At 42.6% G+C, this 14,468-nt stretch overlaps 1 protein-coding gene across 6 annotated transcripts; it reads right to left on the bottom strand.

Annotated features, from left to right (window-relative positions):
• Positions 1-218: 218 nt before the first annotated feature.
• hao2 (hydroxyacid oxidase 2 (long chain)) lies at positions 219-13,936 on the bottom strand. Of its 6 annotated transcripts, none has more exons than XM_023950659.2 (10): positions 13,847-13,936; positions 11,515-11,586; positions 7,928-8,080; positions 5,375-5,449; positions 3,548-3,699; positions 1,981-2,264; positions 1,594-1,812; positions 977-1,135; positions 717-786; positions 219-634 (listed from the first exon to the last, which is right to left on the bottom strand). In XM_023950659.2, exons 1-10 carry the CDS (start codon positions 13,900-13,902, stop codon positions 579-581), a joined length of 1,296 nt encoding a protein of 431 aa, XP_023806427.1. In that variant the 5' UTR covers positions 13,903-13,936; the 3' UTR covers positions 219-578. The 6 variants fall into 6 exon arrangements, with proteins under 6 accessions (XP_023806427.1, XP_023806426.1, XP_078795219.1 ...); XM_023950658.2 differs by having other exon boundaries at positions 1,594-1,815; positions 13,847-13,933; XM_078939093.1 differs by lacking the exon at positions 5,375-5,449 and having other exon boundaries at positions 13,847-13,932.
• Positions 13,937-14,468: the final 532 nt, after the last annotated feature.

The raw sequence follows: 14,468 nt of genomic DNA, 5'->3' as shown, positions 1-14,468 counted from the left end.
CTTTAGACTAACCGAGACCTCAGTCACTTCCTGTGTCACTTCTGCTTCTCAGGCTTTCCGCATCTTGATGTTGTTCGCTGAGCTCGCTCACACTCTGTCCCGGGGAAAGAACTTGACTGAAAACCTTAAAACCAACTGTTTCAAATGGAGACTCTTTCATGATAACGGCCTGATGTTTTTTCTAAATTTGTCATCACAAATCTTTGGAACAAGAAAACTTGACCTTGATAGTTCTTTATTTATGCAGTTATAAAATGCAGCATTGCATTAAAAACATCATGGTAAATATTTCCATTCATTCCACTTCAAAACCCCTGTTTTGATCACTGCCTAAATGTCCCATCAGCCCCCACCTTCACCACATCAAGCTGACCTGAGCTCAAACTGCATGCCAGCACCCCCCACCCCCAAACACACCCACACGGCCATGTCTGGAGAGAGTTTGCCTCGCTGAAACAACCTTTCTTCATCATCTGGCTCTTTTCAAGTCTCATCACTGTCAATACAACTTCAAACTGCAAAAATGGATGGTGGCTGTTCCTGTGTCTTCCGCCTCGCTGCTGCCCCCTGCTGGCAGGTTAGAGCTTTGAGACCTGAATGAGGTTCCTGTTGATTTCACCGACGTTCCTGCAGCCTGCAGCACAAAACACACCAGTGTTCATGAGCAGAACATGTCAGCGTTGTAATCCTGACACGGAAGGGAGATACAGACTCACCCGATAAAGTCATGGAGAGACGGAACTCGTCGTTTAAGATCTGGAGCACCTCCCTCACTCCTTCCTCCCCCTGACAAGATCAGGAAACACAAAACTGGGCGTGAAATGCAACACTTCGGTCATGGCATGTGGTGGGATGTCCTGAAGCCAGATTTAGAAAAGGAATTCCCCTCATCTCATTATTTCATGTGCTTCTCACCAAAAAGGTTTTCTGTTTGGTTTGGTATTTCTTTGCACCATTTAGTTTAGTACCACTCTACCTTATATGCAAGTCCCCACACCACTGGGCGTCCGATGAAAACACACCTGGCCCCTAAGGCCAGCGCTTTGAGCACGTCACTTCCTGTCCTGATCCCTCCGTCCACGTAGACCTCGATCCGGCCTTGCACCGCGTCCACAATCTCTGACAGAGCATCTATCTGTGAAGAGGGGGAGGGGATGGCAATGAGAACCGGAATGTGCCGTCTGCAAAGAGCCAGTTCTCATCCGACACTAGGAGATTGGAAAAGCTTCAATTTGGGGCGAAAAACATCAGCGATGAATGGGACTTGACTGCAAAACACTGCAAAACTAAAAGTCGTCACACATCAGTCGCGTGTCCCAACTGACTCTTCAGGAGGAACTCCAGGCTGAAGGATGGAAAAAGAGACTGTGAAGAACCTGCATTTGGTTAGAAACAAGACGAGCAGGAGGACTCAGACACCGTCGTCCCAGAGCACTTTAGAGGAGCTTGTTATCCTACTTCAGAAATCTAAAACAGAACATTGCAGTGCGTGAAGGACGTGTGATGTTCCACTCTGATTATCACACATCTGAAGCTGACAGGAACACATCGATTCCTTCATCAAGTGAGCAGAAGCATCATGTCAGGACGCACCGAGGCGGGGCCTCCGTCCAGCTGCCTCCCTCCGTGGTTGGACACGATGACGCCCTGAACGCCGTGCTCCACAGCCAGCTCAGCGTCCTCCTTGGTCAGGATGCCCTTGATGATGACAGGGAGGCGGGTGATGGACTGCAGCCAGGAGACGTCCTTCCAGCTGATGGAAGGGTCCAAGGTGTTGGCCGGTATCCCATACTCCTCTGGGGCACCGGTTTCCTGCTGTGCATGAAGAATAAAACTTTCATTGGGCTCCCAATGCAAACATGGGTTTCCAGTTTTTGTTTATTTTTTGTGATGCAGAATAACCAGACTGGAGTCTCCAGACGTGAACAGAACGATGTGTGACACCACTGGGAACAGCTGTGCCCAAAGGTGCATCATTACCTGGAACATGCCTTCAAAGTTCTTGACCTTGAGGTGAGGCGGCAGCTTGAACTGATTGCGGATGTCGTTGCGGCGCTTCCCCGTGTACGGGACGTCGACCGTCAGCACCAGGGCCTTGTAGCCGAGCGACTCTACCCGCTGAACGATCAGCTCTGACAGCTTCCTGTCCCGGTACACATAGAGCTGGAACCAACGGTAACCGCCGGGCGCCGCCGCTGCGATCTCCTCCACAGAGCAGGTGGAGTACGTGCTGGTGATGTAGCAGGTGTTGACGCTCTCTGCGGCTGTGTGGAGAGGGAAAGCTGGATGTTATTCTCATCAACTCATCAAGTGAGACGTGAAAGTCTCAACCTGATGAGGAGCATGTCCTTCACAGAGAGCGTCAGCCCCCCCATTTGATCAAACAGTAAAGAGAGGACAAACGGACGAATGCAGCTTCAGTCAGCAGTGAATCCATGATGTGTGATTGTCGGTGACGCTGCAGCTCAGGCAGGACAGTGAAACCTTTATAGTCTCTTTAGTCTTAAATGTAACGGGCTGCTCAAAAATCTAAAAAAAAAAATCTTCTGGCTTGCACTGAGCTCTGCAACGCTTTATGCTGCCACCTAGTGTTCATGATGAATATTGATTAGTAGAAGTCCTATGAAAGATGAGGAGTCAAGAACTTCGATTGAGAAAAAAAGCATAGATTAGCACTAAAGAATCCCTTTTGCTCTTAAAAAGGAATGAAGCTGCTACTTTTATGAACTCGTTAGAAAAGATCCCAGAAAATGTCAACGACTGATCCAAACAAAGAGTAAAAAGCAACTAAGAGTGAACAAGGTGTGGAAATGATGACATAGACGTTTGCACAGCATTGACTGTATATGAGAACTGGATTGAGTGACACCCCCCCCCCCCCCCCCCCCCCCCGGTGTTCCAAACAGGAAGTACCTGCAGTTTCCAGGAAGCCAAATTCCCATATATTGTTACACGCTGCCTTAACCCTTGTGCTATCCTAGGCACTTTAACATTGGGAGTTGGGTCATCTAGACCCACTAGACAGTGCTCTGAACCTTTTTTCTTCAATGATTTGTGATCTTCACTGGTGTCCATGGATTACATGAAATCTTTCCACCTTTATCCACCGTTGTCATGGTAGGGAGAACACGTCAATGTAAGGGGGGGGGGGGGGGGGTCATCTAAGATAGCACAAGGATTATTAAAGTAGGTGGAGCCTCGTGGCCCCCACATCCAATGTTTGATTAACAGATTCTCCCAAGCCCACTTGCAAGTGGCGGGGGTGTGGCCTTCCAACGAGCTCAGTCCTGATTAGTGAGCGTGGTTTCCATAGAAATGCTGACTTAGAGCAATCACTGCTTACTGATGACGTCTGGCTCCAGTGTATCACAAAAATGGCGACTGAATTGACTTCATTTCCTTGGAGGAAACTATTTTCTCCGGGTGACGTCACCCTCACTCGCCCAAGTTCTCACGCTGTCAATGGTGCATGTACAGAACCAATCCCACGCCACCATAAAGCCTGTGGGTCACTCTAACGCTGCACACACACACACACAGTCCTCACCCCGGGCTGTGGCTACCTCCCCCTCATGCCAGGCCAGGCAGTGAAATGCTGTGGGTGCAACTCCGACAGGAAAGCTGATCTCCATCCCCTGCACCGTGGTGCGAGTGTCGCTCACCGACACGTCCCGCAGGATACGAGGCCGCAGACGAATCCTGAGGAGGAGATCCACACGGCGACAAAAACACCACATCGTGGAACACGGTCAACATTATTACACAACTGCATCACACTGCTGTATAGACTTTGTGTTACGGGGAAGCTTTGAGGTGAGAGTGTGTGAGGTGAAGGCTCATCAACTCTTCATCAAGTTTTTACTTGAAGCAATAAAGTTCCAGAAGAACATCAGGATTGAGAAGGAAGAAGTTCACTGAACAAGCAGAGAACCTCCAGCTCCACCCGTTCTGCTTCCCCTGCAGCTCTGAAGGGAACCTCAATGAAACACTGACCGCACCTCCAGGAGTCTTCCTCCTTTCTGTGAGGCTGCTCAGTTTTCACTTTGAAGTGACGGGGATGGCCGAGCTGCTACCCAATGAACTGACCTGGCTGTAGCTACTTATCTATCTATTTTGTCTAATTTTAATTTTACCAAGTCGTGCAGGTTGTAGATATTCCTCTGTTGGTTTATAATGTTTGTATTCCTTAATCCTGTAAAAATACTGCTCACTTTACTTTTGCTTGAATGTCACTTTTGATGTTTTTGGATGTCTGTTTTTTGCTGCCGCAGACAAAAAGAATTTCCCCATAGTGGGATTAATAAAGTCTATTTTATCTAATCTAATCTAATTTAATCTAATCTAATCTAATCTAATCTAATCTAATCTAATGTATTGCGTCCCTAAAGTGGTCTGAAACCAGGAAATTTAGAAGTTGGCTTTCTTGCTAAAATGTGAAGAAAGAGGAAAACATGGCAGCAACAGGTCATTGAAGCAGGAAATCGTTCTGACTCACAGAGACCGTTCAAAGCCAGAACCAAAATGAGGCCAGGCTCGGTCCGTTTGGGGGGTTGAAGCCCTGAAACCCAATGGGGGGTGGGGGGGCGCCTTTCAGCAGTGAACGGGATGCCGGTGGACAGATAAAAACACTGAGTGGAGGCTTCCCAGTGAACATGTCTGCTGTCACATGTAAATTGCAAAGCTGTGGCACAAACAGAAGAGCTGCATGGAACCACAGATATAAAAATATCAAGTTTCCCCCTCAGAACTCTGTGGGAGGATTTAAGTCTTCACCTTGGAAAAAGTCAAAGAAACAGAGACACTCGACTGGTACACTAAGAAACGGTCACTGATGTTTTCTTGTAGACTTCATTATCTGGATCAGCTCAAGCTTCGGTTTTAGACTCACTCCAATGAAAATTCTGTTTTTATCATGTTATTGTAGTATTTTTCTCATGATGGGGGGAACAGGTAGAAAAGAATTAAAGCTTAAAGCTGCATTTCTGAGTATTTCTTCATTCAAATTGTGGTGAATCTGGAGCGTTTTTAAAAAAAAATGCTGTTTGAAAAAGCTCTCAGTTGTGACACAACAGCTGAAATGTTGTCTCCCTGCTCTGCTCCATTCTGATGCTTCTACTGGCAGACAAATAGATCCACCAACGTCTTTGTTTTCCCATCTGAGCTGGAATCTGGATCAGATACATGGATCGCTCTGATATTGCTCGCTGTTTTTGCTGTGACTCAACTTCAAGACAACACTACCTGGATGAATGAGAGCCGTCACTCACTCGCCATTTTTGTTGCATCACTAATGTTAGCTTGGGGTTGCGAGGGGTTGGAAGCTAGCGGGAGAGAGTGTAAAGAGAGGGATGATGGGATATCAGCAGAGGCTTACTTCCACGCCAACTCTTGCTGCTCTGCAGAATCTACCTCCTGCTGTAGAAAACGGCACAGGTTTTGTGGATATTGCCTAAAAACAGTACATTCATAATTAATTAAAAGAGCACTGGAAAGGCTTTTCCAGGTGATCAAAAAAAGAAAGAAGTAGAGACCATTGACAGACTGAAGGGCAAAGAAAAAGCTGAAGGTGATGCAGTTAAAATCCAGACTCTACAAAATGTTATTTTTATGAATTTTTGTCCATTTTTTTTAAATGTCACAGACAACTAAACCTTTAACCACTGATTACTGCAGGATTATCCATCTCACTATCACGTATTTTTTCATGCTAAATTTGAATTTACTTAGCTTAAAGGTGTAAAAAAGGTACAGAGCTGCTTTAGGTAAGGTGGGTTTAAAATTGAGATTCTCTCAGGTGTCATCATATTTTTAGAAGTGGAAAAGCTAAACATGCAGAGAAACTTTGCGTGGAACAACCTTGACATGAGGAGACCAGAGAGGAATGCACAAAAAGACACAAGAAAAAGATAAAAAAAAGAAATTACTTCAATATCAAAAGCTGTTCCTCTGTCTCACCACAGGGGGGCAGGAGGGAGCAGGAGCCATGGATAAAACCAATGAGTTATATCACTAGAGAAGACATCACCTGATTCCTCATGGGAGGAGAGCACCGCCATCTTGGTGAGGTTAAGTTACTGCTGCAGTGCATGCATGTGAACTCATTTTTTGCAAAATGCCACTTCATTGTGCAAGTTTCAACTGCCAAAATCAAAGTCCACAAAGGAGGAAGGCAGAAAATTTCACAGGTAAGACCTATATTTTTTTTTCTTTTACTGCTGGAGGGGCTTTATTAATAGAACACATGTTGACATGCATGATGCTGCAGGGCTATTATCAACATGCTGCATGATGTACGGATAATTTGCTGTCGACATAAATGTCGACATAAATGTAAAATTTCAAACTAGCAATAGCAAATAGCAAATAGTACCAACTAGCAATACAGTCTGGATATGTTCAAAAGATTTTGGGGAAACAGTTTTTGATAAGACTGGCCAAACTGTTCGCTTGAAACCGACACCAAACCATCTATGTTAAACAAACTGATCACTCACATGAATCAGTGGGGTAAATCAATTGTTTTTCTTTTGTTTTTTGTTTCTTTAAAGCGGAAAATCTTTTTTGACTTTTGGACTTATTGTTGACTTATTATTATCATTTAATATTATTATTGACTTATTATTTATATATTGTTATTATTTATTATTATTATTGACGTTTTGTTGGGCTTTTCTAAATAATTTAAATTACATGTCAAAGAGGTCTAAAACTTTGAAATGTTTAAAAATTATTTAAAAAAATTCTTTTTTATTTATTTATTTATAAGAAGTCCTGCAACTATGCATTTTTCATTAAAGTTTGAGCTTATAAGGCTGACTGTTTCTCTTAATTAACAGCAACAAATGATATATATATATATATATATCATATATATATATATATGATATATATATATATATGATATATATATATATATAATATATATATATATAAATTATATACATATATTATATATTTATTTATATGTATAAGTATATGGAAATATGAATATATATAAATCATATAAAAGCTACTTAGATGCCACCAAAGGCTATAGAAATCATTGTCATGTGGGCGTCGTCGACCTCACCAAGATGGCGTCGCGCTCCGCCACCGTCGGCCAGGCTTCTAAAGCGGGCGTGTCTCCTCTAGCGATGTAACTCATTGGATAAAACCCAGCAGTCTGTCAGTCATTAATTGTCAACACAAGGGGGGAGCTGAAAGATCCAAAACTCCTGTGCAGAGTCCACGATGGGACAATGTCCTTACATGAACTGAAGCCCCAGCTGACAAAAACATCAGTGATGAGGTCAAAGTCAATCATGATGGCGTTAAAGAAAAAGGCTTTTTCCTTTTTGGTTTCATAATGTGATCAGAAAACAAAAGTGCTGAAACACGACGAGTCGTTTCAAACTTCAGTTTCATTGCTATTTGAATACAAATAATGTTTGATTTGGTTTCTATTCAAGCACATTTCTTGACATTTTTGGGGGGGACAAATAAAACATTTTGTTAGTTTTCATTGCAAGGCGTCACCGTTTTATTAATGAAATGAGATTTTTTTTATATCGCTTCATAATTTAACACGTAATATTTAGTACTGGACAAAACAACAAAACACACAAACCTGACACACGCAAACAGACACACACACACACACATTAAAGATTAACAGAACTGTTTTCATGAACTATGGTCAACAAGAGCAGCAACAAAAGATACAAACACGGCTTTAAAAACATTAAAAGCAACAGGACTCATAAAAATGATGATTAAAAAACAGAAACAAAGAGTCAAACTAAAACAGGAAAACACCAAAGGAATGGAAACTCGGCGGTCCTGTTGTTTTTGTTGACCTCGCTGATAACGGTAACAGGCTCAGTTTGTGTTGTGTCCTCATCAGCGGTGACCCTGCGGCGCCGTGGACCGACGCCCCCTCTTGTCCTACCTCTTGAAGGCCAGAAGGTTGTCGTCTCGGGTGCAGCAGTCGTCGGCTCCGGCTGCGTAGTAATCCCAGGTGGCCTTGGAAAGGTGCTCCTTTGCATACTCCTCAAAGTCCGTGAGACACACCATCGCCATCTCTGTGCAGTGACCCCCCTCCCTGTGTGAGACAAGAGGTGTCTGATTGAACGTCCAACACACGTCTGCGACACCCCCCCTACAGACTGAAGCTGAAACGTCCCCACTTCAACTCACTTTGTTCCCTCCAAATTTCAGGTCAGTTAATCAGTGACTCTTCAGCGGGGCGGCCTCACTTTATGGCCCAAAGGAGAAGAGCTGCTGTAGTTTTTCAGTGGGGGGGGGGGCTCAGCTTTGCCTTTGTCCTGATCCCAATCAAACTTTCATCCAGCCTCCATGGAAACCACTGTCCCCATACGTGACCTGTGCGTCACCCCTGCTTTTGTTGTGTTTGCGTCACTGTAAATGTGCTGATGGTGACCCCCACCAAAATGAATTCAGAGGCGTCCGGTAACCTGTTTCACGCGCTTTGATCACACATGAGCGTATCCATACATTTACCACGGCACAACAGAAAAAAATCCATATGCAGCCTGACCTTAAAGGACAGGTTAGCATGTAGGTGAGCAGGATTCTGTTTTTAAAACAGGTTCAGACCAAACTGACATCTAACTGTTTATATCTGTCGGGTAGAAAAGGTCATTTGATGAGTTTCTGCTACGTAAATAAGCTCAAATATATTAACATTTAGGTGGAAACTACAGGAGACTGTAAAGACAACAGCTGCTGTTTTTGACAGAAAACCTGCAGGATTTCAGAGGGGCTTAAAGTTGGAAAAAGGCAGCAAAAAGACTTTTACTTAATAATTAATAATTAAGTAAAATAAAAAAAATACAAATAGGTAAATACTCGGCTACTATAGGTGAATGTGATACAATTATAATTTGTTCTTAGGAAATAATTGTCAGCGTTTCCTTTCTCCAACCAAAAAGTTGAGGAAAACAGAAAAAGGGGAAAGATTTAAAGTATGACAAATGGACAGAGGCAATAATCTGATTAAATGATCTCAAGAACCTTACATTGTAATGTACGTTTAAATGAGTTTTATTAATGCAAAGATGTTACGCTCAGTTGTAAACGGGCCACGAAAAAGGTATAGTGTTAGCACAATTAAATATATGTGGCTTGAGAAACAAGATTCATGAAATCATAAATGGGAATATTCATGTCTCAGCCTAATCTGAAACGACAGATGAAAACTCAATGTTGACGGGTACAGATTATACAGAGGAGATAGGAATCCAAATGGGGGGGGGGGGGGGGGGGGGGGGGGGCATTTTATGTAAAGGAGAATGTTGTTGCTACCCTGAACTAAGACTTAATGTGCAGAGATATCGAAGTGTTATGGTCACAAATGAATCTTCCATTTAGTAAACCAACACCGGTCGGTTGCTGCTGTTACAGAAAACCTATAGCTCCAGTGCAGAAAACGTACAGAAAATATGGGAAAATGCTGTCAAATAAATGTGGGGAGATGTTTCTTCTTGGAGACTTTAATATAGATAAAAAGATAATTGCATTTAATCTTGAACAGGTCATGACACAACCAACTAATATTGCTGTAGATAATTCATTAACTCATATAGACCACATTTACACAAACGGTCCTGATTTATGCTCTCAGGCAGTTTCTCTTTGGAGGAGGATGTTCTGATTGGACCGCCATTACAAAGCAAACCAACATGCCTAAATCCAGTAGAAGGGTTATGTATCACAGATCGCATACAAATGTTTAATCCCAATCTATTTCTTGATGATATCAAAACGTTAACCAATGACCAAGGTCAGAATAACAGCAGCTTTTTCTATGCTATAAGTTTTTCTCATGTGAAAATCACTGTTTACGTTTGAATCCACGTTACATTCGACTTTTTTTCTATTAAAGCCCCTAAAAAATGAAAGGCGTTGCATCGCCGGATTTGACCTGCATATTTCAGCCAATCAGATCGACCAGACAGGTTACCGCCCCCAAGTGACAAACACACCCCCTGGACACTGCGAGCAAACCCAGCGAGCGCAGCAGCAAGCTGATGGGGTTCCAATTAAACAAATAAATAAACACGAGTTGATCATTTGATCTCAGACTTGGAAGACATGAAATCAATAAAACACTAGAGGCTGTAGATGTTAGCAGAATGTGCTACAGGTTTATACCTGTACGTGAATACAGTTTAATGCAGAAGGTAATATTCTAAACACAGACTTTCCTCCTCAGAATGAATTATTATTCATATTTAATGAAATCCTACTGCTGCTGTGTGTCAGAAGTCAGAGATCTGTCTCTGGTCACTAGCAGGAACCGATCACAGAGTTCCAATCACACCTAACTGTCATTCACTCATCAACCATAGTCTACTTGAGCTCTGCGCTGAGCCTCACTCAGTGCGAAGTATTATTTGTGTCACGCTGCTGCCTTCCTTACAGAGGGTTGTTTTTGGACCTGATCTTCTGTCTCCTGACCCGGTTTCTGACTCTGTTTGCCTGCCGCCTGCCCCGACTCTCCCCTGGATCCTGACCACCCCATCTCTCCTCTGATGCTCTCATGCTTGTCATTGACTCCCACCTGCCTGACCCTGATTCAGCTTTGTAGACTTTAAGCTAATGAACCTGCTGGAGTTGCATCCAGCCGTCTGCCTGTTCTTGTGAGATGAGGACTCTGGAGGTGGGTTTAGTTTTTCTGCGATGTTTTTGGTCGTGTTCTGTCGTTCATCAGTCACTCCTGGCTCATCTTCAGTGAGTAGAAGTCTCTGGTTTTCAGTTCTACACCGTCATGTCATCTGCTTGTTCTGGTTTTATGTTTCTCTGTGATTTTTGGACTTTTGGCTCTGACCAAACTGTAAACCGTCATTAAAGGCGGCGCTGATGCTGTTTTCAATGTAACTCCAACATTAAGAGTTAAAATTCGATTTAACATCAATTGAAACTTGGGTCACTCTAACACAAAAGTGTTGAGGTTTTACTATTTTACTTAATATCGAGCGTTCAGACAAACTAATAAAGAACATCAAAAATAAATCCTATCAGTAGCGACAAGGAATTATAAACAAAATAAACTTTAAGCCTTTTTTACTCAATACTTTGATGATTTTCTTGGGCCTGAAAGTTGGTCGACACCAAACCACCAAATTTAATCAACTACTTAAGAATATTCCAAGACTTTTCTTTTTTTCAGTTTGCGTGCACAGTAAGGCAGCTATTGATTTGGTCGTTTTTTCCTCTTTTTTTTTTTTAATTCTGGAAGCAGCAGACCCAGAATGTGGAAAGAACCAGCAAACGTTTTTTTTCTTTTCTTCAGATCTTCTAGAACTTTAACAGATTTTTCTCGTAGCGCTTATGTGTAAACACAGAGGAAATGTTCATTTACTTATTTTTTACTGTGTTTCCTAAAGTTCTTGTAATGTTTTCACCTTGTTCAGAATGAGTGACATATTACTGTGTCTTTGATCTTTCTGCAAATTGCAGGAGGCAGGAGACATCCGCAGGACAATGTTGAAGCCTCACAGGCAGTTTACTCACCGATCAAAACTGTTCATTCTCTTTCTGCTGAACGTCTTCTCCTCCTCCTCCTGTCCTGACCTGCAAAATGACCTACAGCCATAACAGAAAGGAAGATCCTTAAATGTCTCCTCCCTGTAAGTGCAATGAAGGGTTGCAGTGGACGAATAGAACTCTTTACAAACTCATTTATACCTCCGATGTCAAAGAAAGCGTGTTCTCTGTTCTCAGGTTAATTCTCCAGAACATCAGCTGCTGGCACAGCTGAAGTGATGTTTTGATTTTTACTTGGAACTGAAGTTGGTTTATTTCAAAGAATGAAAAGAAAAAAGGGAAATTGTTTATATATACATATAAAAAAATGATAAATGTGAATATCTCACTAGCTTTGCTCAGCTGAACTGTTCCTGCTCAAATTGATAAATGGTAATTGTGAATCATCAGTCTTAGATTTAAAAATATGGATGGATGGATGGATGGATGGATGGATGGATGGATGGATGCCCTTCTCACCCTTCACAGGTGGTTTCTCTGGACCTGTACTTGAGTGCTTCAGTGAAAATCCTCGCATCAAGCGGCCTCTTTGCATTTATTTTTCTACTGAGTTGCTGGAAACATCCCGTGCCCAAAGCTGAGTCCCTGACTGGTTGACACGGCGCGTCAACCTCGCTGGGCCCGACGCCCAAATTGCGCTGTAGGGTCTCAGATCGCGTCTGTACATTGACTTAACATTGAGACACGACGCGCAAATTGCGTCCAGTGTGACTGCAGCTTGAGCCTGGGGGCGGAGCTGAGGGCGGAGCTGGCAGCGCAGACGCTTCCTGGAGGCGGTTCCTCACTCACCTACGTCAGCTCGGGAGGATTTGGAAGGGACTGGTGCTCAGAGAGCAGGTTTTTACTCAGAAAATGCATGAATAGATCAAAATACCGCTTCGGGGTTGTTTTTGTGAGAAATGAATATTATAAAACATTTTAAAGCCCTTTTAAAAAATGCTGTAAAGAGACAGCAGGTGTCTCCAACACAAACGACATTCCACAAAGGCATTTTAAAAAAAAATCCTTTTCTATTTCTCTTTGACAGAGCCCCAGTTAAACAAAATCAACTGCTGGGGAAATAAAACCCAAAATGTGATGTCCATGCACGCGGACACAGGTCTTAAGAGGCTGAAACAAAGACTACCAAATTCACACACTAAAAATAAATGTTAACACTGACACGAGGTTAATGACAGATACTCGTCATCATATCAATGCTACAACAATTTTTAAAGAAAATCCTTCAGAACTTTTAATGGAGATATGAATTACATCTGATCACAAATGTTCAATAGTTCTGAATCTATTGACTAATCTAATTGACTACAGTCAATTATCACCCATTTCCACTAAGTAACAGTTAAGTATTTTTACTGGTTGACGTGTTTAACCTATTCTTACTTGACTGATGAAGACACTTCACAGAAGTGCTCTGTTTGAGCGTTAAATGACAAAAGAAGGTTCATAAAAGAAAATTAGGAAAAAATCTTTTATTAAAAGTGTTCATTTTTAAATGTGTTACTATAAATATGTATATAAATATCTACTTTTGTCAGCTGCAGCACATTCTGATGGAGAGCTTTCTCCTGCAGCTCTTAACACCGGAGGGCAGCGCAGGATTGCAGGAAAATCCTCGCTGAAGGTTTTCATTCAGTCATTTCAAGGCAAACAGCTGGGAGGAAAGACTGTCTGCAGAAAACGTTCAAATATAATGAGATGATCCTGTTTTTTCATTTATATATAAGGCTTTTAAAAAGGTTCTTTAAATGTGAAATTTGCCCTTTAATATTTCCTAAACGTTATGTATTTTTGACGGCCTCGTTGTTTGTTTTACCAGCAGACGGCACATGGCAGGATTTATTATGGCTGGCATGGATGTCATCTGTTATCTTTGCTGGCAGGTTTATTTTTGCTTTGACATTCATGTCATCCATGGGCTGAATGTGAGCCTGTGTGCTGCGCGGCCTGTGAAAGCTGTCAGTCATGTAGAGCAGCTGAATGGCTGCTCAGAGCACATTGTTCAGCAACAATTCTGGAAAATCTCACCGTTGGAGAGTTAAAAAAAAAAAAAAAAAACGATTGCATATTATGAGGTGACGGTGATTCCATATTTTCCTGATATGATTCTAATCCAAATAGTTTGGACTATTTACAGCTCACGTCTCATTGAACTAAGAGGGCCTAACGCCATGTTTGCTTGAATAATGGAGCCGATTAGCCCAGTTAGTCACCTGCGGCGTTTTAAAGCGGGACACCTGTTGTGGTCACACACTGCAAACAACAACCGGTTATAAAATGGATCCAATCTGCGGCTTACCTCGATCTGAGTTGTTTAGCAGGCCGGCCTACAGCGTGTGTCCGCTCACTCCTCATGTGACAGGGGTCATGTCAAAGGCCAGTCCGGCCCCCACCCCTCCTGACAGCCTGATGCCCCACCCACTTTGGGTAAAGCCCTCGTCAGCACTCTTGGACTTTTGTGTCACACAACACAGAAAGCCTTATTGGGTCAAACATCTGTACCTCCAGGTGCTTTTCTTTTCTGTCCTGGAATCAAACCTCGCTCTTTTCATCTGTTGTCTCCTCATCTCTTTGTGTTCTTCATTTCTTTCCTGCTTCCTTCGTTGTTCCCTCAACGCTTTGTTGGCAACAATGTAGTTTTTGCACTTTGGAAATGATCTTGTAAATAATCCGTTTTCACAAAACAGTTTAGAAAAAAAAGGATCTGAAAAGGTTTGCTAGTGGGAGATAAAAGGTTTCGGCGGCCGTGGAAACGTCACATTCAGTGTGGACTTCGGCGGGCCTTCTGCATATCCTCACATATAAAAAACAGATGTCCTGAGCTTTGATATCATGAGCTTGTTATGATTGGGTCCTAACCCACAAGTGATGGATCGATGGCAGGATGTGGGAGAAACTGCCATGAATGCCGCAGTGTCTCC

The sequence above is a fragment of the Oryzias latipes genome, chromosome 21, assembly GCF_053564925.1.
Source record: "Oryzias latipes strain Hd-rR chromosome 21, Olatipes_Hd-rR_3.1".
Classification (NCBI taxonomy): domain Eukaryota; kingdom Metazoa; phylum Chordata; class Actinopteri; order Beloniformes; family Adrianichthyidae; genus Oryzias; species Oryzias latipes.
This window is presented reverse-complemented; position numbering and strand designations above follow the sequence as displayed.